Below are 25,531 nucleotides of genomic sequence, written 5' to 3'. Positions count from 1 at the left end.
CAACATCCTCGCGAGCATCTTTGACAGCTCTATACAGGACATTTCTTCCTGAGTCGAAGTGGATATTTGATGAGGAGAGGCGGGATAGCGAGACAAGGCTGGTGAAGAAGGATTGGATCAGAGCCACGCGCTTAAGCGTAGTTCTCTTGATACCACTTGGTGTTGATAGAGGCAGCTTGACTTCACCCCATGCCTCAATTTTCGTCTCAGTTCCTCCTGCGAGTACGACGTCGTCGTCAGCTGCTGGAGCTTTCCACTCAAACTCTGCAGGGTTGTTGCAGATATGAATATCGGTGGCTGGATCCAGCGTCCATGAGTGGGCGAGTGGATATTGTTGAGCTACTCTCTGGTTGTTGAACGCGGAAAAGAAAACGGCATATGCTTCGTGCTGCAGGGATTGTTCAGCTAGTGGGTCTCCTGCGTCAATTTCTATCGAATCAGAGTCTGTCGCTTTGTTGTGCTTGTTAGTATCCCTAGTCTTGGATTTCTTAAAGCGTCGATTCTTTTCCCGAATCTTGTTTAGTATCCCACGATTATCCTTAGCCTCAAAATCAGCAATCTTCTTGGCTTTTTCAGGGTCTACAACGAATCCTCGTTGCTGGAGTGCCGTATCGATGTATGGGCATTGGCCCCAGAAATGACTGTCGCCGCAGAGACAGGGCTTTTCTGGCTTATTTTCACTGTCTCTTGATCGTTTCTTGTTGTTGTACGGAGATGACTGGCCATTCATCGCTGCTCCAAAGGCACCTCCATGGATATTTGCTTTTCTTGAGTAGGTCGTACGGTGATAGCGCAGGTATTCGGCAAGAACAGTAGAGAGCTGGGATTGATGAGGTATCGGCTTGCTGCGATCTAAGTTCTAGATTTCTTCAGCTTTGAATATATCAAGTGAAGCGCTAGCAGCGTATGCAGCGTCAACTTGCTTAATCGCTCAAATAAGATCCTTGTGGGCTCTGAATCCGTGTACTTTAGGCAGATCAAGTTGTTTTGCTCTGCTATATGCTATGAGAAACTCGTTGCACCAGTCTTCAACATTTGATCGTCAAGCATGTAGAATCTTGGCCGCTTCGTAGTCCTTCTGCACTCGATATTCCATATCGGACGTAGTGGGAGAGAAGAGATCTTGGAGCGTCTTGATTTGATCGTGGACTGTTGTCTTGTCTTTAATGTGATATAGTAGTTCCTGTTGTATAGTCTTAGTGATATACGCTTCTACTTGGCCTAACTTATCTCGAAGACGTCTATATTCTTTTATTTCTTTGTAGTAGCTACTGCGATCCTGGTTGTACTGCAGTAAGTCTTGCTAAGATGGTAGAGTTGCAGGTGATCCGTCAACATTGGTGATAGGCGCTGGCCTAGTAGGCTGAACAGGCTTTTGCAGAGGATTAGATGGTTTGTTGGGATCAATGTATTCCCATACGTCTCCTGCTTCGGCAATACGCTTAACGATAAAGAACCAAAGCTCCTAGTTGCTTTGTCCTTGAAGGATAATATCTAAATGAATAGTGTGCGCCGACATAATGGTATAGGTAGGTAGGTAGTCAATTGATTGCAGTAATATGCGGATTAGGCCGGGCTCATAACTGTAAGCAGTTGAGGGTGTAGGAAGTATTGTGTATTCTGATGTGTATCATGATAGGAGCAAGTTTAAATACGGTGTTATTAGTCAGTGGGCAACCACGTGACCATACATGGTACTTCTGGGCTTACAGGATGTCCGCCTATGTCCGTCCGCACACCACCTCAACTGGTCATCTGACACAAACAGGATTCGCGTGGATAAGGCATGGGTTGCATATTATGCACATCAAGGAGCTAGCGAACGAGGGTCAATGAAGCAGGCAGCAGGTGTAGGTGTGGATGAGGAGCCACAACGGACATCCCGAGCAGAGGAACCAATCTGGCCATTTCACAGTAGTGTCTGCTTGGCATCTTCCTGTTGTTGCTCGATTGCCTCAGTACCGATTTAGCTACTGCCGCTCCATTTGACCAGGTTTAGATTGCTTCCTGCTCCGTCGAAGGATACACATCAACCTCACCCCAATTCCCCACCTCTACCGGAATAGCAATGGACAAAAGTGATATGTCTCACGACGACCGTGCCCTAAGCAAGGGCATTAACAACGAAGACGAAGATGTCCCGATCGACTCGCGGCTTGAGCAAAGTAAACCGTTGCTAGACCTGGAAAGCCAAAATGAAGAGAAGCAGGAATCGGTTCATACACCGGCACAACCAGCTGCTAGCAGTTTGAAGACTATGTCGTACCTGACGACGTACTTTTTCATCAATCTTAGCCTCACTTTCTACAACAAAGCCGTCATGGGCTCTGTGAGTCTCTCGTAGAATACAAAGATACGAAAGCAGCTGACGGGACATGCAGTTTCCGTTTCCTTGGATCCTAACAGCCGTTCATACTGGAAGCGCTGCTCTTGGAAGTTCGATCTTCTTGCTGTTCGGGCACTTCACCTTGACGAGGCTTTCAGCACGTGAGCACCTGGTGCACGTCATCTTCTCGCTTCTATTCACGCTCAACATTGCCATGTCGAACCTCTCGCTGTAAGTTGAGCAAACGTCTGCCATGTTAATGTAAGTTGCCGACACTAACCTTCCAGGGGAATGGTGTCGATACCCTTCCATCAAATCATGCGAGCAACATGTCCACTCTTCACGATTCTGATCTATCGCGTCTTCTTCTCGCGAAGATACGCCATGATCACCTATCTCTCCATCCTCCCCGTCATGGTGGGCGTCGGCCTTGCCACGTTTGGTGATTACTACTTTACTGCCCTTGGCTTCACCCTGACGCTGATTGGAGTCGTGCTTGCTGCCATCAAGGTACGTGCACCCTCGCCTCGCGCACCCTGTCAGCACACAGATGGCTGACGATAGCTTCAGACTGTGGTCACGAACCGTTTGATGACTGGGCGCTTACGGCTGCCGGCATTTGAGCTCCTCCTCCGCATGGGCCCTCTAGCGGCAGTGCAATCTCTGCTGTACTCGGTGCTCATTGGCGAGTTCTCGGAATTGCTGGATTTTGTAAGAGCAGGACACTTGACCACAGAGCAGGTGCTGGCCGTCTCAGGCAACGGCATGCTCGCATTCATGCTGAACGTCGTGTCGTTTGAGACGAACAAGCTCGCGGGTGCGCTGACGTTGACCATCTGCGCCAACTTGAAGCAGTGTCTGACCATCGTATTGGGGGCGGTTCTGTGGGACGTGCCAGTGAGCCCGATCAACGGGGCGGGAATCCTCTTGGCTTTGGCTGGTGGAGCATGGTACAGCAGCATAGAGCTGAGGAACAAGGGCCGGGCCAGTGGCTAAGCAGGAAATGAATGTACTATATGGCGTCACGTGGTCTGACGTACCCTACACGGCTAGCGCGGGCCCAGGCGAATTCCCGTCAGCCATGCTCGCCTTGCCCCAGCGCGCGACATCCAAGCACTCACATCCGACTTTACCGAGCCCCTAGCAGAATCTGCCTTGTCCGGCCTCGATGCGAATCCTTTTGCTCATCATGGGAGATGGCCATCGGTCGGTGCCACACTCGGGTCCCTAAGCCTTGCCTTGGCTGCCGCCTAAGGGCGGGCGCAGGGCGTGCTTGTCGCATTCGACCCTGGCTAAAATTGGGTACAGTACGCTCTCCCACATACTCTCGTCAGTATAGACACCAAGCCCCGTGGCTCCAGTCTGCGCCATGCCTCGTCCCAGGCTTCTGTATGTCGGTGGAGCGCTGCTCTTCACGACCCTGGTTCTCTGGACATCGCTGCACCTTGGATTGCTCAACAGCGCACCCAGACCAGCCAGACCGCAGCGCCTCACATCTACGCAATCCCCGCTTACTACTTTCAAGAAGAAGGAACCCCGTCTTCACTTCCTCATAGTTGCAACAAACAGCGGTCTGGACCTATGTCGCCTTCTGCTCTCCGCGTCTGTCCTTTCCTATCCACCTCCAGTCCTTATTGACTGGGCGGGAAAAGGTGAATACGACGCCCAATCAACACATCTCGCCAAAGTCGCCGGCCCAATCCGCTACTTTGCGGACCTGCCACCCGAGGATGATACAGACATAGTGCTGCTTGTGGACGGCTTCGATGTTCAGTTCCAGCTGGGCCCTGATGTCTTGCTGAAACGGTACTTCCAAGAAACCGCAGCAGCCCAGGACCGGCTGGTCGAGCGGTTTGGCTCCAAGCATGTGAAGAAGCACAACCTATACAACAGCATCTTTTTCAGTCCCGACAAAGTCTGCTGGCCCGATGACCTTCGACGCCCGGCATGTTGGGCTGTCCCTGCATCGTCTCTCTCGCCGTATGCATTTGGTCCGTACACCGATCAATCACTGGAAGATATGCCACACGCAAGGCCCCGCTGGCTGAACTCGGGCACCATTATGGGACCCGTTGGCGAGATGCGAGAAATGTTCCTGGCAACCCAGCGCAAGATCAACGAGACTTACGATCCCGAGTATGTCCTACGCAACTCCGACCAAAAGTACTTTGCGGATCTATGGGCGGACCAGGAGTACTCCCGTACTCTCAAGGCTGGCGTTAAACCCGATGTGGCGATACCTCCAGATGTTGAAGAAAGCGATAAGCCAGTTCTAGACGAGGGCAAAGAGTACGAGTGGCACATTGGACTGGACTACAGGTCGGCCATGTTTCAAACAGCTGCAGGATATCGAAACTACTTGGCATGGATGACGATGGACCGGCCTTCTCTTCCTTCGATCCTCCAGACGCTTGAGCCATACCGCATCGAGCCCGATGCCGACGTGTTGGAAGCTCGAAAGCCATTTGCAGATTTGGTTGATGACGAAAATCTCAACAGCAAATCCTGGCAAGACGTAGCACTAGGCGTCAACATTGCCTCGGGCCTGGCCTTTCCCATCCTCCACTTCACAGGCGACAAGTCATTTCGAGATGCTTGGTGGGGTCGCAGCTGGTTCTTTGACGAAGCCGAGCGCTTACGACATGCATCGTATGAGCATCATGACGAAAAGATTGGATCGGGCCCGATCAACGGGGTCCAGTGGGTCAAGAACACCCCGTACGATGCGAGTCAACGCCAAGATAAGGCTGCACCATGGAGCGACACTGGAGAAGCTCTCTCGTGGGACCATCTCTGCGCCCTCCACGAACACCTGTTGTACAAGGAACCAGATTCGTGGTCTTTTGTGGAAAAGATGGCTCATAATTTTGACTAGTATGTTGTAGATTATTGCACAGTACAGGCATGAGAAGCGGCGTCTGGATCTGGATGAATGATAGTTTTAGGGGGTTTACTGTTAAGTAGACAAAGTTGGTTGCGCAAATCACACTCGTCGACTGTTTGCCCGTGTGGCCTTTACTTATCAAGAGTCTGGCCTAAACGAATACCAGACTTGCAAGTTCCATTCAGTAGACACCACCCCAAATGCACATGAATACTCGAACCATGGTTTGGAACCAAAGGTCTTACTTTGGGTCTCCTACAGGGTCTTCCAACATTCCCCTTAACACAACATGTAACGATATATATGTTGCATCGTTGTAATACATGGACAAGCGAAGAATAGTAGTGAAGTGGCCATGATGTTAAACACGTGTGCGTGTGTGGTGATCTAAAGAATATAAATGTTTAGTAATCTATCCTAGATTCCAATATGTTACAGGTCCTCATCGTGCTCTTGTTGAGTACATGGGTGGAAAGGTATTAAATTTCCAGCTTGCACTTTTACACTCCGCAGTTGTTACCTGAAAAGTCCAACTTTCGACCATGACCGGTTTTCAATCTCGTGTCAGGCGCGCGCTTACATGTAGTCGGCAAAGCTTCATGCATTGAATTCTACATCGATTACCCGGAGCTAAATGCGGGCGCATTTCCAACACGCCAAGGTACACAGATATTGACTCAAGGTCTTGGAGATGATGTGAGCACAGGACTGTGTGAGTATTATTCTACGTACCGCTTTTTCTAAAACAGGGCGCGTGCAAATTAATTTCAAAAGACTCGCTGTTGTTTCCATACTGTCTATATCAAGAACATCCAAAAAAGACAATACTTATGTGTGTCTTCTGCCTGAAAATCGCAGCAAGTGGCCACAGTCCGCAGTATCCGTGAATCTGGGTATCCTACGCAGTCTCCCCCAGAACGCGATACCTAATGTCCCCTTGCTGGGGGCGAACCATCAAGCATACTGGAATCTGATTTTTTTTAGTATGGCTATAGCTCCACGCGTACATTGCACGCCGTCCAAAGCAACAAAGCTGGAACAAGACAAACTGCCATGATGCAAAAAGAGTGGAGTCGGGTAAACCAGGCCAAGGCTATACACACCCACACCACCCATCCCTAGCTCAACATCAAGCTTTGTTGTTCGGCACCCACGTTCCGAAGTCGTTATCTCCACTGCCACTGGAGCTGTTACTACCCATGCGATTATGCCCGGTTTTCTTGGTGTTTTGCCCGTTTCGGGTTCCATGTTATAACTAGGTCCCACACGCATACGCCCCGCCGCGGAGCAGCTACAGCTACGATACCGATGGCGCTACTGCTGCTACAGCATGTCATTGTTGGCATGGCGCTGGCACTGACACTGAAGACGAGTCGCCGTATATCCGTCCTGGCGCGCATGGTAGGGCGTGAAGGTGTAGTATGCACAGCCATACGCGCATGCATCCCTGTTCCAGCGTCGCCATTGGCATGAAGAAAAACAAGGCGCAGACACAGGCAAGATAATGATAATAGGATTGCATGCGAGAATGCGATCATCGACCATGGAAATCGACATGGGGTTTTCCGTGCCAAATCCTCGAAATCTGGACTCGATATCCCCATTCTCTCTTGTGATACACGGCTGACTGCAATGCACGGCTTCAAGCACATTCCTGCGCACTACCTCGACTCCAGTGCTGTCGCGAGCAGGCTGCCTATTCTGAAGCGGCGGCGCAAAAGCCTCATCGTTGTCGCTGCATTCAGCATTCTCGTCTTGATCTTTCTCGCTCACAGCACCACACTGCGCCATGTCGGCGTTACCAACACCCAGCCAGGTCAACCACCCGCGCGGGTCCTCCCCCCAGGAAACCTGCACGTGCTGATTCCCGCGGACAAAAAAGATGTCAATCTCTGCAAGACGCTGCTCAGCGCCGGCATAGCTGGGTTCCCTACTCCCACGCTGATCAACTGGGGCGCGCAATTCACAGACAAGAACCTGGTGGCTGGGGGCTCGCACCTGGCCAAAATCAGCGGCGTATCCGCGTACCTGGAGAGTCTGGGTCCCGAGCGCGACAACGACATTGTGCTGCTAGTCGACGGGTACGATATCTGGTTCCAGCTGCGGCCCAGCACGTTGATCTCGCGGTTCCACGGCATCAACAAGGCGGCGGATGCACGGGTGCGCGCGAGCATGGGGGCAAAAGCCATGCGCAGCGAGGGCATCAAGCAGGAAATCGTCTTCTCGGCGCAGAAGAGATGCTGGCCGTGGAAAAAGGAGGATCCGGCCTGCGCGGCGGTTCCTGCATCTTCGCTCCCGCAGTCCGTCTACGGCCCGCATACAGACACCGACGTGGGGTTTGTCAAGAATCCCAACCTCAGGTTTCGGCAGCGCTACCTGAATTCCGGGGATGCCATGGGGAGGGTGGGCGCGCTGAAGAAGTTGTTCGGGCGGGCCCTGCAAAAGGCGGATGAGGATCCGAATTTCGGGAGTGACCAGAAGATCTTCAGTGGCATTTTCGGGGAGCAAGAGGTTATGCGAGAGGCTGTGAGGCTGAGACATGGGAGTTATTTGCAGCGGCTCAAGGAGTGGATGGCTGGTAGGAAGAGTATTTTCGGTGAGGGCACGGTGCGGCACTTGGGTGAGCAGAAGACGGGAGAGACTTATGAGTTTGGGATTGGGCTTGATTATGCGTCGTTGATCGGGCATCCGACTGTCTTTGCAGAAGACGACGCAGCGTGGATTACGCATAACAATGCCGCTGGTATCGCGGATGCGTCGGCTGCTTTGAACGTCACTGCGCTGCCTATCCGCGTACAAACACTTGCAGAGGATATCTCGTCGTCGCAACCACCGTTTCGCCCGGCCGTTCTCGCCCCAGACGCACACTTCGACATGACCACGTCGTGGACCGATGTCCCGCTGTACACCAACATGTGGACGGCCGTAGTGCCTGGGCTCATCCACCACAATGCGCATCGCGATGGGATGAAGAAGCTGCGAAAGACGTGGTGGGATCGCCCGTGGTTCTTTTCACATGCGCGCCGCTTGTACGAGTCGCACGTCAAAGGACCTGTGGCTCCTGTCGCAGTAGTCAGGGATGAGGAAATGGGTACAGAGCAGGCGTGGTGGAGTCCCATTGCAGACAAAGGGGGGGCAAAGTCGGACAAGGGCGAGTGGCTGGGCTGGGGTGAGCTGTGTGGTACATTTGAATCAGAGATTTTTAGGGATGCTTGATTGGTGCTTGGTTTGTTACTTGGATGTGCACATGATACCTTGTTGGAATGGAAGAATTAATGAAATTTGAATTTCGACTATGACAATTTGAGAATACCAGTAAGAAGAGTGATTAAGCCAGCATCCTACAGCCGGTGTTGTTTCATAAGCAAAAAGTGAAAACCCAAAAGAAAGTGAAATCATGTCCTAGACAACCCTCCTGACAAAGCCTCCTCCATAGCTCGAGCTGACTCAATGAATCGCATGACAGAATCTGTCCTCTTCCAAGCCCTGCCGTAACCAACTTGCATCATCATGGTTTACCGGCACGTTCGTTAGCTACCTAGAAGCATTTCATCTTAGGGGATCCATCTGCCCGAAAGCAGTGAAGCAGCGATAGGCTGGATGAGGTGATGGAGGCGATTAGTTCCCAAGGGCTCATAGGAGGCATTTCAACATCCTTGGAGACAATCTCGTACTCTGCTAGCAACTCTGGGGTTGTCCTATCATGAGGGATAGCAACCCACTCTTGGCTTAGGTCGAGCTCGCCATATGGGGTCCCACAATCTGCAGGTGTAGGATGCTGCGGCCAATGTGACCTCTGCCCGATAGATCCTGCAGCTGTGTCTAGGTCTGCATCTAGCTCTCTGTAGTTGGCGCAATGAACACAGCGTGAGTAGAGGCGTCCTCTCACTGAAGAATCTCGGTTGGCGAATATGGAGTCGACTTGTTGTGCTTGTGGATTGACGGGGAATCTGCCGTTCCTGGAGCTGAAGTCTGCTAGTTTTTGTCCAAGATATGCGTGAGCATCATTCCACGGACAACTGTTTCCAGTCGACTGTGAGGATGGACTGCAGTCGTCTTGGCTAAAAAGGCCATCTGGGAAACAAGGAGGCGGGAATTGTATGGTTGGAAGAATGGATGCATTCGACTCCTCCCTTCCAATCACAAAGTCGCATATCCCTAGATAGTCTTCTATATCATCCAGTGTGGGTGACTCTGGTGCATCTGGTTGCTGTTCGGGGCAATGTGTTGCCAGAGGCTGCGAGGGTAAAGTATCGCAGTTATGTACGGTGGCGTCTTCATGCTGTACCCACTGCTCTGTGAACCCTGGTTGTGTGAAGGCTTTGTTTACAACATGTGGATGAAGTGCTGTGTCACTCAAACCAGGAAATGTCATGTCGCCGAATGGAGAGTTGAAGCCTTGAGACAGCGGATGAACTGGCATATTTTGACGCAAGTTCTGCCTGAGCGTACTGGACATCTCTTTGCCAACAAGCTTGGAAGTGGATGATGATGCCATGAAGTCGTTCAGGGAAAGTCTTGTTGTGGAAGTTGGTTGGGATTCCGGCGAGGGGGGAGCTTGACGGTCTCGCAAGGACTGTATGCTTGAGGAGTATGTTGTCAGTCTTGTTTGGTGACAGTGTGGGGGGTTTGCTGATGCGTAAGAAGCGGTGGCTGTTGGTGCTCTTTGTGCGTGATTGTCTTTTAGAGAATTGGTGAGGATATGTGAATCCCCGGGGGCTCTTTTTATACTTTGAGGTTTCAGGAATTTAGATTTGGACGGAAATCGACCCATGGTAACTGGGCAGTCAAGAAATGCCTCAACTATAAATGAGGGTGGTTTTTGCGGGGCCTGCGAAGATACAGTCGAAGCATGTGCTGTTGGCCGTGGCAAGTAGAGACGCGTCTTTTGGTGCAATGCTGATTTCTGCGAACGACGTGTGGTGGAAACTGTGTTTGGGCGGAGCTGTGGCGACCAATGGGAACTGCCAGTTTTGAAGCAAGCAGTCATGTTGGCCGGTTGTAAGGCTCGAGTATGATTAACATCATGAGGACCTCCAGTCTGGGCTGGCACATTATCAAGGCAGGGCGCAACGAGCTTCTGGTAGAACGCGCTAATGACTTCTTTGACATGTAGGTTGTCGTAATTTGGGTTTCTGTTATCAATGTCATGATGCACTCGGCGGCGTGTGCCCTTCCGTCGCAGGCCAACACTGTGGGTCGGTAAGCCGGGAGCCCATGTTGGATTCGTGGGCGTCTCATCAGGCCCTGCTAGAAGGCTGAATCTATTTGCTATAAGATCTTAGATGCGGTTTTTTGAGGCACAGCAGAGCATGAACGTACGAGTGGGAGTAAAATTGCACTGATTAGGAGTCATGCCAGAAGCGCCAATGGAGATGCTCGACTAGGAAATGATGGATTGGGTAATATAGGTTCGGAAGATGATGTGGTTCGAGGGATGACGAGAAACTGCTAGAGATGTCATGGCGTGGTGCATGCCATGCTGCTATGAGATGTGGTCGTATGAGAAGAGTAGGGGCGGACTGCATGGTTGGACATGAGTGCCGTGTGATTGGCTCATGGGGCAAGTAAGACGGTTGTGGTATTGGGCGGACCAGTTGTGATGTAAGCAGCGGCTCAGTTGTGGTTCGGTGCTAACAGATTGCTTGGATTTGTGCATGGATTGATTCGCGTAGCGTGAAGATGATCGGCCAGAATATGTGGTTGTCGGATGGGAAGAGGATGAGGGTCGAGCAGTGGTAGAGCGGCGGCGATGACTAAGGGAGCTTGGGCCAAGGCGCCGAGCGAAAAAGTGGGGCACGGGTCGGGTGGCTCCATGTCTGCCTGCGCTCTTGCTCGCGGCCTCAGACTTGACTTGTCTGCAACCCCACCCCGCAATTACTTTCACCCGCACACACTCACTCACTTACTCACCCATTCACTCTCCTTCTTCGTCACCTCCACCCTCGCCCTCGCCTCCCCCCCTCCATCCCAGGGCGCTCCAGGATAATTGGCAACAATCACGAGGCTGCAATTACCTGGAGCCGCTGCAGCCATCCCACTCCCTGTTTCGCTCCTTCTCTCTCTCTCTTGTCTGCCCCCCAGCCATGGCCAATGCCTCCCGCGCAGGCGTCGCGCACTCGCAGCATCGCCGCCCAGGCTCGCGCATCGTGCCTGCCATTCCCTACCGCCTCTCCAAGGCCCAGCCATCAGCACGACCCATCACGCCTGAAGAGTCGACCAAGGGCACCGCCGTTCCGCCCACCGAGCTGCCCCCGGACCAGCAGCACCACCAGCAGGAGGGACAGTCGCCGCAGCAGGAACAGCATGACCAGCAAGATGATGAGCTCTCGCAAAAACACCAGCAGGCAGCCATGGCCGATGTCCCTCTGACCCCCGAATCCCGAGCCTCGGCCGACGACGAAACCAAGAACGACGCACATGCACCGGCGTCGACTAGCTTCACTGCAAAACTGCCAGACCAGCAGAGGCCACCTGCACGCGCTTCCGGTGGGTATCCAACACGGAATGCTGCTTCTGTAGAGCACGGGCTAAACGCTGGAGACGCAGGCAACCGGGCCCCGAATCCGAAGCACACGCAGAACCACGCCCAGACTCAGAACCACGTCAATGGCCACGCCGCCGCCAAAGCTCGCACGCCCACCAATGCCCGCGACGAGGCCAAGCCAGCCGCCAATGGCGCCCATCGCAAGCTGACGATACCAACATACCTGCCCCCGCCCTTTGTGCCCTCGAGCAAGGCAGGCACCCCAACGCCGCCCGTCGATGGACGAGACGCCCCTCATGCCGCTCTGCCTCGCCCGCCGCCGGGCTTCGCGCCCCAGCAGTTTGCGCCCTTCTTCCCCGGCCCTGCCCAGTATCCCCCAGAGGCAGGAGCGCCCTGGCATCTTCCGCCCCACACGCCTGCACCGCCCGAAGCCGCTTTTCAGAAGAGCGCCGACTACCGCCCCTCGCCTTTTCCCAACGGGCCCGCTCCCTACGCTGCCCCCTACAATGGCCATTTCTCGCCGCGAGAAGCCTCCTTGGCTGCAAACGGGACCCCCACATCGCTCTCGCAGTCGCCAACCAAGGCACAGTTTGAGTCGATGCCCGTCAATGAGCATCCCGAAGACCAGTCCGCGGCCCCTGTGCATCAGGATGGTGCTGCGCCGCCCGAGGAGCGTGTCGAGTCGTCGTTCGAGCTGGCAGGGTATTTGTCTTCGCAGTTTGGCAATCCCGAGCTCGCCGACTTTGTCCTTCAAATCAGGTCTCCCGACTCGATGCTCTTGTCCCTACCCATCCACGGAATCGTCGTCATGCGCAGTCCTGTGATTGCAGAAGCCATTCATTGCAGTCCCGCGCCTACTCATCGCAGCCGGGATACGCGCCCCGTGATCCATGTCCTGGCCCTGGACCCTTTGGCAACCCGCGACTCACTCGAGGAAGCCATCAGGGTTTTGTATGGTGCCCCACTCATTCGCGCCCAAGGATTCTTATACGGACTCCCATCATCCATGTACGACAACCAACAGACGTCTCCTTCGCCTGAGGCCCGCCGCCGCATGCAGCAGGTTTTGGGCTACATTGCTGCAGCAAGGACTTTGCAGATACCCAGCATGCAGGCCCGTGGCGTCGACACAGCCAGGCTGCTTCTGCGATGGGATACGGTGGAGCTTGTCTTGCAATATGCACTGCAAGCCAGCTCTAGATTCCGTCCTAGACGCGAAGTCGCGGATGTCGACGACCCATTTATCACAGCGCTCATCAGCTGCGCCCTCGACTTCGTTGCATTCGCATTCCCGTTCAACTTCAAGCTGCATGCAATTGCGCCGGAGCTCAAGGATGCGCCACGCCTACCGACGTTGTTGGAGTCTCGCCAGCCCGCGCACAATCCTCGACTCAGCAAGATTCGCTTCGGTGACGCGCCGCCCGAGGATGAACTTCAGCCCAGCTATCCAACTCTTGTTCTCTCAACCATTCTCCTGTCACTCCCGCCTCCCCTGATCGAGCGGTTATTCAACCAATTGGCTACGACGAACCGCATTGGTTGGAAGGAGGTGGCAAAGCACCTTCGGGACGTTGTTGGTGAGCGCGAGAACCGACGGCAGAAGGCACTCCAAGGCCATTTCAACCAGATTGTCGACGGGTCTACACCTGCGGCGCTCTTCAACAATGTCTATGTCGAGGAGGGGTTGGAGCAGGTTGAGCCATCACCGCTGCACCCATCGGGATACCGTCTGACGACGAAACGGGTTGGTAGTGAAGCTTGAGGGGCCGTCGACGCGAGTGATGTGTTAGCACACGCTCTTCCCCAGTCCCTTGCAAGTGCATGATCGATTCGACAGCACAGTTTCTATACTGGTACCATTTATTCTTTTTGGGCGCGGGTTGTTTTATTCAGTGTATAGCATAGCGAGCGTTCCTGGCGTTGGGAACTAGTGTTTTGTTCCACGGCCTTTCTTTGCGTCACCAAAAGCACGAAACGACATGACGAAGCATATTCCCCAAGATCTCACGACGGCATTGTTAGTCGACATTGCTCTGTAAATCATTACGGCATACTACTTGTTTTCCTTTGGAGATGGCGTCTGGGAGAGATGAATATACTAGGCTGGGCGAGAACTACAACCAAACGATTTGGACGAGTAGATAGATGGCTTGGGACGGTGGGAAATTCATTGACAGTGTGCGAACATGGAGCGGTGTAGTGCGCATCGTGAGTCAGGTCTCGGGCCCATGTCGGACATGCCGGGGATAACGGGCATAGCGGAAACTGGCGCTGCTGGTGGTGCTGGTGCTGGTGCACACGATGATTCTTGACGGATTTCTCATGCCCACGCCTGTTTTCCCTCGGCCTCGCTCTGAAGCAGGCCAGCGGGGTATTCCTGACGCTAACGCACCGCGGCAGCGATTCATCCACGACGACTAGTAGTGCACACGGGAATAACGCACCAAGCATGTTTCATGACGTGCTTTTCCGCCTGTTTCGGCCGGTAGCGGGCCCTGGGTACTCGAGGAACACGGCAAAACAGCAACACAGCAAAACACCCACGGCGGCTTACAAGGCCATGCAGCCCTGCGTGTATGTCTATGTCGAGCCTGGCGCTGCTCGGCCCATGGTTGGAGCCAGAGCGACAAGCGAAGTGCAGGCGAAGCAACCCACAGACGGGAGCGCAGTCCACAGACCCACCTGCAGCCTCGGCCGTTTCGATTGATGATCTAGACATCCTTCCCGTTGGCCTCTTTACTTAGCACGCGTCACACTAGCGATTGAAATACGGCGTCGTTCCTCTGCGCTGTCTTCTTGGCCTCATCCACTTGAACATCCACAGACATGGACCCCACCGCGCTGGACCCGAACAGCCCTGCTGCCCGTTCAGCAACCCCATCTACAACCTTGGACGAAAAACCCACCCAGCAGCCGTCCCTGGCGTCATCCGATTCGCTGCAGAGCACACAAGTACTGGCTGCAGATCAACTGCAGGAAAAGGACCCGTATGTGGCCGACAGCAGCGGCAGCGCTCCATTAGAGCCAGTGCGGTCCGCACACCCAAGTGTTCGCGATCCTTCTGCCATTCCCGACGGAGGACTATGGGCCTGGCTACAGGTCCTTGGTAGCTTCTTTCTGCTCGTCAACTCATGGGGCATCATCAACACGTTTGGCTCCTACCAAGCCTACTACGAGACGACTCTTCTCAAAGACTCGAGTTCCTCGTCCATCTCCTGGATAGGCTCCATCCAGGCCTTTCTCCTCATGGAAGTGGGCGCCTTGACCGGCCCCATTTACGACGCTGGCTATTTCCGTGAACTCCTCATCGCCGGCAGTTTCCTGCTGGTTCTAGGCCAAATGATGCTAAGTCTCTGCCACACGTATTGGCAGGTTCTGCTCGCCCAAGCCTTCTGCATCGGCCTCGGCACAGGCTGTCTTTTCGTCCCTAGCGTTGCCATCCTCTCTACTTACTTCTCCACGCGCATCGGCACTGCTATCGGCATAGCGGTGTCTGGCTCTTCCTTTGGCGGCGTCATCTATCCCATTGTGTTCCATAAGCTTCTCCCGCAGATTGGCTTCGCCTGGACTACCCGCGTCCTCGGCTTCCTCGTCCTCGGCACCATGGTCATTCCCAACCTGTGCATGCGTGTGCGTGTGCTACCGGCCAAGTCGCGCTCGCTGCTCGATCTAAAGGCTTTCCTTATCCCCGCGTACAGTTTGCAGGTTGCGGGCTTCTTTGTGGGCTTTATGGGACTGTATATGCCTTTCTTCTTTGCCCAGGTCTACGCTCTGCAGCAACATATCACAAATGACCAGTTGGCATTTTATCTACTACCCATCATGAATAGTACGAGTCTGTTTGGACGTATAGTGCCCAACTTGGTAAGTCTTCTTTCTCCGTCCCCCTGATAGATTCGTCACATTATACCTAGTCTCTAGTCGAAGAAGTCAGAGATTGAACTTCTCCCTCTTCGATAATAGGCTTGCTAACAAATCATGGCAGCTCTCTGACAAACTCGGTCCCTTCAACGTCATCGTCCCCTGTGGACTCATCTCGTGCGTTCTTTGTTTCTGCTTCATGGCCGTGTCCTCGCCATCAGGCATCATCGTCCTCATGGCCTTTTACGGTTTCTTCTCTGGCTCCTTTGTTAGTCTCCCGCCCACCATTGTCGTCTTTTTGAGCAAAGATGCGCGGGACAAGATTGGAACAAGACTCGGCCAGAGTTTCGGTATCGTTGCCATTGGCCTCCTTATCGGCGCGCCCATTGGTGGTGCTATCCAGGGGCATCGTGGCTTCGACAGTTTGTGGATTTACGGGGGTTGTTTGCTGTTTGCCGGTGCCGTGTTGCTGTTCTGTGCGCGTGTGACTCTCAGAGGTTGGAGCGTCATGGCCAAGGCCTGATGCATATCATTATGAACTAGACGGGTGACGAAGAAAAAGTAGTTACTTATGATTTATGCGTATGTAGATATGCCCATTACTCAGTATCATGGTATAGACCCTTAATAAAACAACAAACTGCAACTCGATACAGAAATCAAAACATGGAGCATGTCAAGGCTGCAGTCACTACCGCTCACACCACCCCTTGAACTCCTCATTATACCCCTCCCACCCTTTTCGCGTCTTGTCCGCAAACCCCATTTGCCGGGCTACTAGGTTTTCGCCCATGAGAAAGCCCAGGGCACCGCTAAACTCCTCGCTTTGTGTGAAGCGACAGCCGCCAGGCACTGTGGTGCTGGGTTCAAAGAGAAAGGTGTGTGTGCCGGTGAAGATGTAGGGGATACTGCCGATCCATGCGAATGCCTTGGCCGTGTTTTCTTTAATCACGCCGTCCATTGTCTGGCCTCCGCGGGCAAAGTGGACGCGGATTTTCTGGCCAGGCTCCAGGGGCCCTAGGGGCGTAATGGAGCCGAAAAAGGTGCTGTGGTACGAGGCGAGTGAGGCAAAGTCCAGGAACTATGGCGCTGCATGTCAGTGAGGTTTTTTCTTGGAGAGCGAGGGGGTTGAGATGAGATAGAAATGGGATAGGTAGATGTACCTTTGCACGAACATCGGCAGGGCTGGCGGCTATGTCGATACTTGCGGATACGGTCATGGTGGTGGTGGTTGGTGTGATATACAGTAAGGGATGGGCTAGTATCAAAACTGAGGATGTCGATGTTGTAGAAGAGTAGTCTGTTGATGTGAATTGTAGAAGAGTCGTCTATTGGTGTGAATTGTAGAAGAGTAGTCTATTGGTGTGAATGTGCTGATGAGTTCACACAGATATATATACATACTATATCTATCCATCAGTTCAGGCAAAGGACACTGTCGCCAACCACCATGCCTCTTGCGGCTTTTTGCGCGGACACTATCAGCACAGCTGCAAGACACCCAACTAACCCTATTGCGTCTCAATGCGCGAGACTAGCCACACTAGGCCTAGCGGCTAGACCCTGCGCGGGGCCGGACAGGCGTCTGCCTCATGCACTCTACCATCTTCTCTACGCCACCTCGTCCAATATACCATATTCGTTCTTGTATCTATGCCTTGTTGATACAGATGGTCAATGTAGCCGGCCGTTCCAAAGGATGCTCAACCTGCCGCAAGCGACGCGTCAAATGTGGTAAGTAATAGCATAGCCTAGTTGCGCGCCCCACAACCTTGGATCCTTGCAGCAGGCTGACATTTCTGCCAGACGAAAGTCGGCCGGTTTGCCAACGATGCCAAAGGCTTCGTCTTGATTGCGATGGTCCTAGATCCATTGTCTTTGTCGAGGGCAAAATCGTCAAATCACGAAGGACCCAGAAACAGTCGACTCCAGGGTCAGATGATGCAGACACGAGCCTGGCCCTGTGGAAGCGACAAGATGTCGAAGAATCCATTTCACTATCTCCTGTTCTCCAGTCTTCCGTGCAGGACTTGGGACTGAGGTTCAGCGAGTACCAAGTTTATGTCTGTTATTTACGCCAAAATCTCTATCCCAACGGACCCGTCGACCGGGGACTGCAGAAGCTGGACGTCTCGGATCTCGAAGTTAGTCGCGATCCAGCGAGAAGAGAAGGCACACCCCTCTTCAACCAAGCTGCCCTGACTTTTGCAATTCTTCTCTTTGGCGCGCGACACAAGCAGACGCAAATCATTGCCGAGGGCTATGACATGCACGGTGTCACGCTTCGGCGGCTGAACAAAGCGCTCAGCATCCCGGGATGCCACACCAGTGACGAGATCATCAACGTCATTGTCATCATGGCCATGCTTGAGATGTACATGCCCAGTGGACCGCAGAATTGGCTCAAGCATATGCTCGGGTTAGAGAGGATGCTAGAACTGCGTGACCCGGGTTCGCTCATATACGCTTCGTCTCAGACATTGGAGTTGTACAAAGGAGTGCGGCACATGATTCTGCTGGCGGCGCTACGAAATAGAACACCATCCATTTTTGCGAGACCGAGGTGGAAAGCTGTGCTGCGGACAGAGCTGTCACTGGAAACCCCGCAAGAACAAGACTTGCACGATGTCCTGGCTGACTGCTCGGTACTGACGGCCGCCAGTGACGAGATTGCCAGAATATGGGACCCGTACGACGCCAATTGCATGCAGCGGCTTGAACAAATTACCACGACGGCCATGAATCTACTCGCGTCCCTGAGCATGTGGAAAGAGCAATGGGACAGTGATGCGCTTAATACTCGCACCATAGAAACCGACTTTGAAGCGTTCCGTGCAGGTGCTCCACCGCTCCTCCAGACCATCTACCGATTCTACGACGACACGGTCACGCGCATGTTTATGCTATACAACACGGCTCTCATTCACGTTCTTCACATCATGGCGGCAACTGAAGGCTTCCAGTCCAATGCTCACATGTCGAGCTCCATGGGCCCGGATATGCACGCCCATGTTCCGCGCACCGGCACCAAGGCAGCCATCTATGCTGCGGGCATCGAGACGGCGAGAAGCATACTGGAATACATGCGGCATAGAAGTTTACGTGGCGACAAGTACTTTCCGTCGCCGATTGTGCAGTGGGCGGTCCTGACGGCGTGGGAGGCTCTGGGGCGCAATGAGTCGCCAGAGGGGAGATGGATGATGCGGTTTCTGTCGAGTAATGACAAGTATGCTATTGCCAAGGTGGCGTGGCAGTTGTGAGTGTAGATGGGCTCATATTTATTTGTTGGTGTAACCATGCGTGGTTTATGGGGTTGTATTTGATATAGACATGGGCGATATGTAACATGCATTTGAAGGGATTGGCTAATTAGACACGGACATATGAAGGACATTCAGGGCTGGTAGATAGATGCAAGCCGCGATTTTGGATTACCCAGATCTTATGTAGCCTTCTTCTAGCACCACAGTTCGCAGTCAAACATGGTGTTTTAGTCAAGACGACATTTCTAAACTCGCATCATCTATCCGACACATTCGTAATAAACGAAGATGAATCATGGCCCAATTCAGTCCTAAATCTTCATTACCATAACCAACATCCATGTCTCCAATCGTCCATCTTTTCTCACAGCAAAACCCCCTCCTCCCCCCATCTAACCTGCGTATCCACCTCAGACCTGCCCACAACCTTGTGTCCAGTAATAGGCACATTTTTCCACTTCAACGCCGCACAATTCAGGGTGCCCTTGAACTTGCGACAGTCGTTGCCCGAGAAGACGAGATAGCCGAGATCAGACTGCACAGCGGGGAGCTTTTCCTTGGCCACAGCATGATGGTGGGACGGGGGCGCATGACTCGACACGGGGGAGCCGGACCACTGGAGCCAGAATTTGGGGGAGCGGAAACTGTTCTTTTCAAAGGTTTCGAAGCGCGTTTGCGCGGGCGACTCGGGCTCGGCTTCGCTGCTGGAAGCATCGTCTTGGTCAGTGTTATTGGTGTTGTTGGTGGTTTCGGCAGACGGCTCCATGTCTGCGATGGTCCGGCGCAACGCATCCCGGCTTCCGGCTAGGATGACGGCCGGGCACAGCACGCCGGGGAGAAGCAGTTCGCCGACGATGCCCTCGCCCGAGTCGGTGAGGCGGTACAGCTCGAGCGAGGCTTCGAGGTGGTGTGGCGGGGCGTCGCTGTTGGTGCCGAGGGCTTTGTGCCATGCGGGACATTTGACGCTGTAGCTGGCGAATGTCTTGCGCACGTCAAAGGCGGAGCTGGAGTGCTTTGACTTTGCGCTGCGCCCGGTGCGGTTGTGCATGTGGCGCGAGGAGAAGGCTGCGTCCTGCCAGTCGTCCATTGTGGGCATGTTGGTTGGCGGGTTGAAGTTGAAGTTGAAGTTGAGTTGGTCGCGTGCCTAGTTTACAAGTTTACAAAAGGGCGGATTGACGTCATACTCTAGTCAGCATGTGGTCTTGTAGATGTAGGACTGGGGTATTGGTCTTTTTTTTCGACATGGCGGATTCTCGTGGACATATATATATATATATATATATGTAGATGGCCGACTGGGGGAAAAGCAACAAGTCGCATGGGGCGGGACGTGCGTCATGCATACTCCGCACTTCCAGCCTCTCTGGTGCTGCTGTGGTCGGTTAGATTGGGTTTTCGATTATTGGGTGTAGAGGCAATTAGCTGTTGCATATGTAGTCGCTGGATTGCTTGCGTATCTTCTGAGGGATTGTGTCGTTCTTCAACGTACGGGCTATGTGTGCTTCTACCCGGCCAAGGGTACACATTCAAAGACCATCATTTCGAGCTCCCACGGGTCTACCTCGATATTGAAGCGCGTGTGATGGGCGCAGTCCGAGCTCAATTAGGATTTGGGGACAATAGACGTCGGACTAGTATGCGGTGGTCAGTGGGGCGTCACGTGAGCAGGCGTTGAAGCACTTGGTTGAGCGTGCGACTACTAACTAAGTAAGCTGCGCGCCACTCCCGACAACCGCCACCAGACGATGCCGCCCAAGGGCTTCAAGAAATCGGCGCCTGCACCGCCAAACAAGACTCTCGTCATAGACAATGGCGCATACACCATCAAGGCCGGCCTAGTGCCAGTCGGCGCCGAGCCCACGTACGGCGACTGCAGCGTCATGCCCAACTGCATCGCGCGTAGCACGCGTGACCGATGCACCTACGTGGGCGCCGAGCTCGACTCGTGCAGGGACTTTGGCGAGCTGGCGTTCCGGCGGCCCGTGGAAAAGGGCTTCATCGTCAACTGGGAGGCGGAAAAGGCCATCTGGGAGCACGAGTTTATGGGCGAGACGGCGGGGGAGGGGCTGAGGGTGGGTATGCGCAGTCGCCGCAATGCGCAGGCTGTTCGCTGACAGTGGCACAGTGCGACCCCAAGGAGACGAATCTGCTGCTGGCCGAGAAGCCAAACTGCCCCAGAGAGCTGCAGAAGAACTGCGACGAAATCGTGTTTGAGCAGTTTGAGTTTGCCGCATACTACAGATGTGTCGGCGCGACGCTGAATGCATACAACCGTCCTGCTGCGTCGTCGTCGTCGTCGTCGCTATCATCGCTGCCGCAAGAGTGCCTCCTGGTCATCGATACGTCCTACTCGGATACCACCATCCTTCCTCTCTACAACGGCAAGCTGGTGCAATCGGCTGTGCGACGGCTGACGGTGGGCGGGAAGCTGCTCACCAACTACCTCAAGGAGCTGTCTTCGCTGCGCCACTACAACATGATGGAGGAAACATACCTGCTCAACGAGATCAAGGAGGCCGTCTCGTATGTCGTGCCGTCGTCAGAGCACTTTGCCCGCGACCTGGAGCGCACGTGGAAAGGCCGACTGGGGGCCAAACGGGAGGTGGATTCGAGCATCGTGGTCGACTACGTGCTGCCCGACTACGAGAACGCGATACATGGCCATGCGCGCCCGCATGACGCTGCAAAGTCGCGCATGCGCCGCGGGCTGCAGCCACTGCAGGGGCCGAGGGAGGACCTGCTGCCGCTAGGCAATGAGCGCTTTGCGGTGCCCGAGCTGCTCTTCAACCCTTCGGATATTGGCATCCAAGAGGTCGGCCTGCCCGGCGCCATCATGGAGTCGTTGAGCGGGCTGCCGGAAGCACTGAAAGTCGGCCTGCTGGCCAACATTGTCGTCGTGGGGGGGAATTCGCTCATCACTGGGTTCATAGAGCGCCTGGAGAACGAGCTGAGGGCCCTCGTTCCCATGGAGTACGTGTTGAATGTAGTCAGGGCCGACGACCCGATCAAGCACACATGGCTGGGGGGAGCGCATTATGCCAGCCAGCCACACTTGAAGGACGTGCTGGTGACAAAGGCAGAGTACGACGAGCGGGGGTCGGCGTGGGTGGTGAAGAAGTTTGCCTGAGACGATAGCGAATGCAATCACTTAATTGGCGACTTGTTCTCTTACCTCGAAGATATTGCAAGGCGCGTGGATATACTGCATGCAGACAAGTTCTCAATGGGGGGAGGGGGAGGTCGAGTGCTCGGGGCTGCCGTGGCTGTGATTGGCTGGTTTTCGGCGTCTTGGCGATGGATTGCATGTGTCGAAGGGATTTGCAGCACAAAGGCTTCGTCCGCATCTCGACGACCCCAATGCGCCGAATACCGCGCCCTTCACGGGCAACCGACGCCTCCAGTTGCCTCTCGGCGTCGCTCCGCCAAAGAATCTCGCCATTGCCGTATCGCTGCGCCCCGCCGCCCTGCACAAACGGCGGAAGCGCCGCCGCATTTTCCACCACAGCCGCGAAACCGTTTCTGCTGCCCGGAAAGCAGGACAAGAAGAAGCACCAGCAGTTTGTGCGGCGATGGCAGAAGCGTCTCCTTGGTGATTCGGAGCCAATTGGCGCGCACGTCGACCCATATGACCCGACTTCGCCGGTGCGGATAGCGCCAGAGGACCAGGGCGAGTATGAGGAGGTGCTCGACGACGACGGGCCCGGCTTCCCCACGTACAAGCCGTCAGAGAACATCAGCAGTCTGCAGCGCGTGGGCGGCGACGAGTGGCTCAAGCAGCGCGCCGAGACAGACATGGCCAAGGAGTTTGAGAAGCTCACGCTGCGCACCTACACGCCGCTCACGCTGGACATGGCCGACGAGATTGAGGAGCTCACGGGCACCCCGTACACGCTCCGGGACGAGAACCTGCTGATGGCCCAGACGGTGCATGAAAAAACAAAACGCCCATACACCGACTACAACTTTGGCGTCCACACAAAGGTCACACGGCCAGGCGAGCTGCGCAGCCGCTTCACCCAGGCTGTTGCCGAGGTCTACGTGATGAAGCAGGCTGGCCTCGACATGGACTTTTCCAAGCTTGCCAACCGCGGCGTCTACGATGCTCCGCGCTGGATCAAGGACATCAAGCTGGTCAAGTCGGAGAGCGGTGACGTCGCCCTCGCCTTTCCTCAGCACAAGAGCCTCGAGCAGCTACTAGAGACCATGCAGAGCGCACCCGTCTGGGAGCCCGCAGCAGTCGAGCCAGAGGAGCTGCTGGTAGACGAAGTCGATGATGTGGTGGAATCAGTAGAGCAGCCGACCATGGACCCTGACACGCCGGCACACAAGCGCGCGGCTGTAGTCACAACAGACGCTGACACGAAGCCTTTTGACTTTATGTCGAACCGCCCGGTGCCTCGCAGCAAGCCAGTTCAAGAACCGGCGGCGGAGGAGGTGGTTGTTGAGGAGGTAGTCGTTGAGACACCCACATCCACTTTGGTAGAGACTGCTGTCACGGCTAAGCCTGAGCCTGTCAAGGAGACGCCAGCAGCTACAGCGAGCCAGCTGCAGCACTCGATTCTTGAAGAAAAGGCACAGCAGCTGGCCAAGGACTTTGCGGCTCTGAAGAGGGCTGTGCAGCAGGCTCGGACAAGCGCATCTGCCGTCAAGCCCGAAGAGACGAAATGGCGACAAATCCCCGTGACTGACGTGGACCTCAAGTTTGCTGTAAGTGCTATACTGAATTGAATTACGCACGGGCGGCACTGACACGACTAGCTCTACAAACGTCTCTACCAATTGACAGGCTGCTGCATCTCAGACTCGGAACTCTCGTCGGCAAAGACGCTTGGTGACTTGTACAACAGCCTCTGCCAGGCTGCCAAGCCGCAACCGACCAGCCTCTTCTCGGCCATTCACGTCGAAGGGCAACGGGCGCGTGAAAAGGCCAAGCAGCAAGCCGCCATGGACAAGAAGCACAAGGCTGACCTGGGAGACTTGATCCACCTGGGCAATGTCGAGATTCGCCGGGTCAAGGCGACCCAGGCGGAGAAGCGGACCAGGATTGGTCTGGACAAGGTGGTCAACTATGCACTGTGGGAGCGCGGGCTGGGCGATGGCATGCCAGTAAGGGCAGCCAAGCGGGGCAAGCGAAAGACGCGGGTAGTTGGATTGTCACGCAAGCGTCCCGAGTTTTCGAAGCCGCTGAGCAGCAAGGGGGCCAGCTTCTTGGAGAAGAAGACGAAGGAATGGCACGAGCAGCGCGATAAGCTTGCCGGTGCCTCGGTAGCGTAGGGCGGAACATGTGGCGTCGCTGCAAACCATGTATGCATATGTACTCTACAAGTAGGACCGTGTTGGCGCCAGTCCGAGAAGACGGCTCCCCTGCGCTTGAGCCACTGTATACGTACTGTATTCCACCATGTGTCGGCACTTCTTCGCTCGCGGTGCCAGTGCCGTGATCGCGGATTGCCTGTGGGCCGTAAGGAGGGTAGTGTGGCGCACCCGCGAGGCCCAATGCGGTTAGCCGGCCGGGGCTTAGCCATGGCTGCCAGGAAGCAACTCAGTCGACCATGGGCGGCGGTGGCGCTACTATAGCACTATTCCCTAATAGGACTAGCGCCTACCTAAAGCAATTTCTTATAGTAATAAATACTTTTATATAGTAAAATAGTAGTATAAGTTATTAAAATATAAAAATTACTTTTTATATAACATAGTTCACAAGTGAGTCACTAACCCAAGCAAGTCGCTAGCGCCCCACTAGCCTATTCACTTTATCACTATAACGCGTAATGTCTTAAAAACATAATTATTTATTAATATATTCTAAATCTAATCTTTAACTTACTCTTTTTAACGTCTAGTTATAACGTGTTTAGAGTGTAAACTATACTACTACTATCTACAACGTTTTATAAAGAACTTTATTTAATTAATACGCTAAAAAGCGCCTTTAATATAACTATAAGCTAAAGTTAAAGTATCTAGATAAGCTAAAAGAGAAGGCTATAGTTAAGCGTATTCTTAAAGAGTCTACGTAAAGATTTGCGCTTATAAAGCTTAATATTTAAGTAATAGCTAATAAACTATTAAAGAAGTATAGTAGTAACTTTATTAGTAAGAACTAAGTGTTACACGGGGTTCGACTATACTTAGCTAGGACTCGATCCGGGTTAGGGCGAGTCAGCGGGTTCGTGGTAAGCCGTGTGATTGCCGAGTAATTTAGGTAGAAAAGAGTTATAGATGTTTAACTAATAGTAAAGACAATTAATTCTATAGTAAGATAGAATAACAAAGTACTAATCTTGTTAAGTAAAGAACTTGTAAGAGAGTACAGTATAATAAGTTAACCACAACGAGTGTAATAATAAAATCCAACACATTCTTATACCCATCGTGTTCTGTCCTGATGCTCCCTATTCTCCCTTGGAAGCATGTTCCCATGGGAGCAGTGGGAGCACAATTCTCCCAAGGCCTCCCATTCTCCCTTCCTTGGCGGGAGCATGGCTCTTGGCGGGAGCACACGTCACGTGATCACCGCGGGGTTGTCGTCGTGCCTTTGGTGTCATCCTGAGTGGTTCTCCAACCACTCGCCATTCTAACAAGGGAAGAATCCTTCTGCTTGTTACTTGTAACATTATTCCCCTTCTTAGGCGTATCGTCCTAATACCCTAGGTTATCGTTTTCCTGTGCCAATTCGTGAGGCGTGGGCTGCATATAAGGTCGGT

At 53.7% G+C, this 25,531-nt stretch overlaps 12 protein-coding genes across 12 annotated transcripts; 8 read left to right on the top strand and 4 right to left on the bottom strand.

Annotated features, from left to right (window-relative positions):
• Positions 1 to 25: 25 nt before the first annotated feature.
• Positions 26 to 730, bottom strand: SETTUDRAFT_22993 (uncharacterized protein; the record flags this gene model as incomplete). Its single annotated transcript, XM_008031208.1, has 1 exon — positions 26 to 730. A coding segment is annotated over one exon (705 nt), but the record flags the coding sequence as incomplete, so codon positions are not given.
• A 1,527-nt stretch (positions 731 to 2,257) lies between these two features.
• SETTUDRAFT_156670 (uncharacterized protein) lies at positions 2,258 to 3,322 on the top strand (the record flags this gene model as incomplete). The annotated part of the gene is made up of 4 exons (XM_008031795.1): positions 2,258 to 2,329; positions 2,382 to 2,557; positions 2,614 to 2,836; positions 2,897 to 3,322. The coding sequence occupies 4 exons, from the start codon at positions 2,258 to 2,260 to the stop codon at positions 3,320 to 3,322; spliced, it is 897 nt and encodes a 298-aa protein (XP_008029986.1).
• A 144-nt stretch (positions 3,323 to 3,466) lies between these two features.
• On the top strand, positions 3,467 to 5,321 carry SETTUDRAFT_43795 (uncharacterized protein). Its single transcript, XM_008031323.1, has one exon. The coding sequence runs from the start codon at positions 3,696 to 3,698 to the stop codon at positions 5,199 to 5,201; it is 1,506 nt and encodes a 501-aa protein (XP_008029514.1). The 5' UTR covers positions 3,467 to 3,695; the 3' UTR covers positions 5,202 to 5,321.
• Positions 5,322 to 6,842: 1,521 nt separating this feature from the next.
• Positions 6,843 to 8,426, top strand: SETTUDRAFT_34531 (uncharacterized protein; the record flags this gene model as incomplete). Its single annotated transcript, XM_008031293.1, has 1 exon — positions 6,843 to 8,426. The coding sequence occupies one exon, from the start codon at positions 6,843 to 6,845 to the stop codon at positions 8,424 to 8,426; it is 1,584 nt and encodes a 527-aa protein (XP_008029484.1).
• A 322-nt stretch (positions 8,427 to 8,748) lies between these two features.
• On the bottom strand, positions 8,749 to 9,708 carry SETTUDRAFT_22989 (uncharacterized protein; the record flags this gene model as incomplete). The annotated part of the gene is made up of 1 exon (XM_008031207.1): positions 8,749 to 9,708. The coding sequence occupies one exon, from the start codon at positions 9,706 to 9,708 to the stop codon at positions 8,749 to 8,751; it is 960 nt and encodes a 319-aa protein (XP_008029398.1).
• A 1,588-nt stretch (positions 9,709 to 11,296) lies between these two features.
• SETTUDRAFT_95523 (uncharacterized protein) lies at positions 11,297 to 13,459 on the top strand (the record flags this gene model as incomplete). The annotated part of the gene is made up of 2 exons (XM_008031794.1): positions 11,297 to 11,728; positions 11,810 to 13,459. 2 exons carry the CDS (start codon positions 11,297 to 11,299, stop codon positions 13,457 to 13,459), a joined length of 2,082 nt encoding a protein of 693 aa, XP_008029985.1.
• Positions 13,460 to 14,523: 1,064 nt separating this feature from the next.
• SETTUDRAFT_96523 (uncharacterized protein) lies at positions 14,524 to 16,081 on the top strand (the record flags this gene model as incomplete). Its single annotated transcript, XM_008031793.1, has 2 exons — positions 14,524 to 15,561; positions 15,683 to 16,081. 2 exons carry the CDS (start codon positions 14,524 to 14,526, stop codon positions 16,079 to 16,081), a joined length of 1,437 nt encoding a protein of 478 aa, XP_008029984.1.
• Positions 16,082 to 16,249: 168 nt separating this feature from the next.
• On the bottom strand, positions 16,250 to 16,778 carry SETTUDRAFT_22986 (uncharacterized protein; the record flags this gene model as incomplete). The annotated part of the gene is made up of 2 exons (XM_008031206.1): positions 16,250 to 16,639; positions 16,722 to 16,778. 2 exons carry the CDS (start codon positions 16,776 to 16,778, stop codon positions 16,250 to 16,252), a joined length of 447 nt encoding a protein of 148 aa, XP_008029397.1.
• Positions 16,779 to 17,228: 450 nt separating this feature from the next.
• On the top strand, positions 17,229 to 18,946 carry SETTUDRAFT_43791 (uncharacterized protein; the record flags this gene model as incomplete). The annotated part of the gene is made up of 2 exons (XM_008031322.1): positions 17,229 to 17,292; positions 17,365 to 18,946. The coding sequence occupies 2 exons, from the start codon at positions 17,229 to 17,231 to the stop codon at positions 18,816 to 18,818; spliced, it is 1,518 nt and encodes a 505-aa protein (XP_008029513.1). The 3' UTR covers positions 18,819 to 18,946.
• A 239-nt stretch (positions 18,947 to 19,185) lies between these two features.
• Positions 19,186 to 19,908, bottom strand: SETTUDRAFT_95336 (uncharacterized protein; the record flags this gene model as incomplete). Its single annotated transcript, XM_008031792.1, has 1 exon — positions 19,186 to 19,908. One exon carries the CDS (start codon positions 19,906 to 19,908, stop codon positions 19,186 to 19,188), a length of 723 nt encoding a protein of 240 aa, XP_008029983.1.
• A 658-nt stretch (positions 19,909 to 20,566) lies between these two features.
• SETTUDRAFT_95456 (uncharacterized protein) lies at positions 20,567 to 21,948 on the top strand (the record flags this gene model as incomplete). The annotated part of the gene is made up of 2 exons (XM_008031791.1): positions 20,567 to 20,893; positions 20,947 to 21,948. 2 exons carry the CDS (start codon positions 20,567 to 20,569, stop codon positions 21,946 to 21,948), a joined length of 1,329 nt encoding a protein of 442 aa, XP_008029982.1.
• A 224-nt stretch (positions 21,949 to 22,172) lies between these two features.
• On the top strand, positions 22,173 to 24,265 carry SETTUDRAFT_121688 (uncharacterized protein). Its single transcript, XM_008031790.1, has 2 exons — positions 22,173 to 23,528; positions 23,580 to 24,265. The coding sequence occupies exons 1-2, from the start codon at positions 22,179 to 22,181 to the stop codon at positions 24,093 to 24,095; spliced, it is 1,866 nt and encodes a 621-aa protein (XP_008029981.1). The 5' UTR covers positions 22,173 to 22,178; the 3' UTR covers positions 24,096 to 24,265.
• The last annotated feature ends 1,266 nt before the right edge of the window (positions 24,266 to 25,531 follow it).

The sequence above is a fragment of the Exserohilum turcica genome, assembly GCF_000359705.1.
Source record: "Exserohilum turcica Et28A unplaced genomic scaffold SETTUscaffold_6, whole genome shotgun sequence".
NCBI classification, from domain to species: Eukaryota; Fungi; Ascomycota; class Dothideomycetes; order Pleosporales; family Pleosporaceae; genus Exserohilum; species Exserohilum turcicum.
Note: the sequence above shows the minus strand (reverse complement) of the source record. Positions and strands in the feature narration are given on the sequence as shown.

What these genes read in the sequence shown, in the direction of transcription:
- SETTUDRAFT_43795 (XM_008031323.1), top strand. Translation starts at nt 3,696, where the DNA reads ATGCCTCGTCCCAGGCTTCTGTATGTCGGTGGAGCGCTGCTCTTCACG.
- SETTUDRAFT_121688 (XM_008031790.1), top strand. Translation starts at nt 22,179, where the DNA reads ATGCGCCGAATACCGCGCCCTTCACGGGCAACCGACGCCTCCAGTTGC. An exon ending in ACGTGGACCTCAAGTTTGCT is followed by an intron (nt 23,529 to 23,579) that starts GTAAGTGCTATA and finishes TGACACGACTAG; the next exon opens with CTCTACAAACGTCTCTACCA.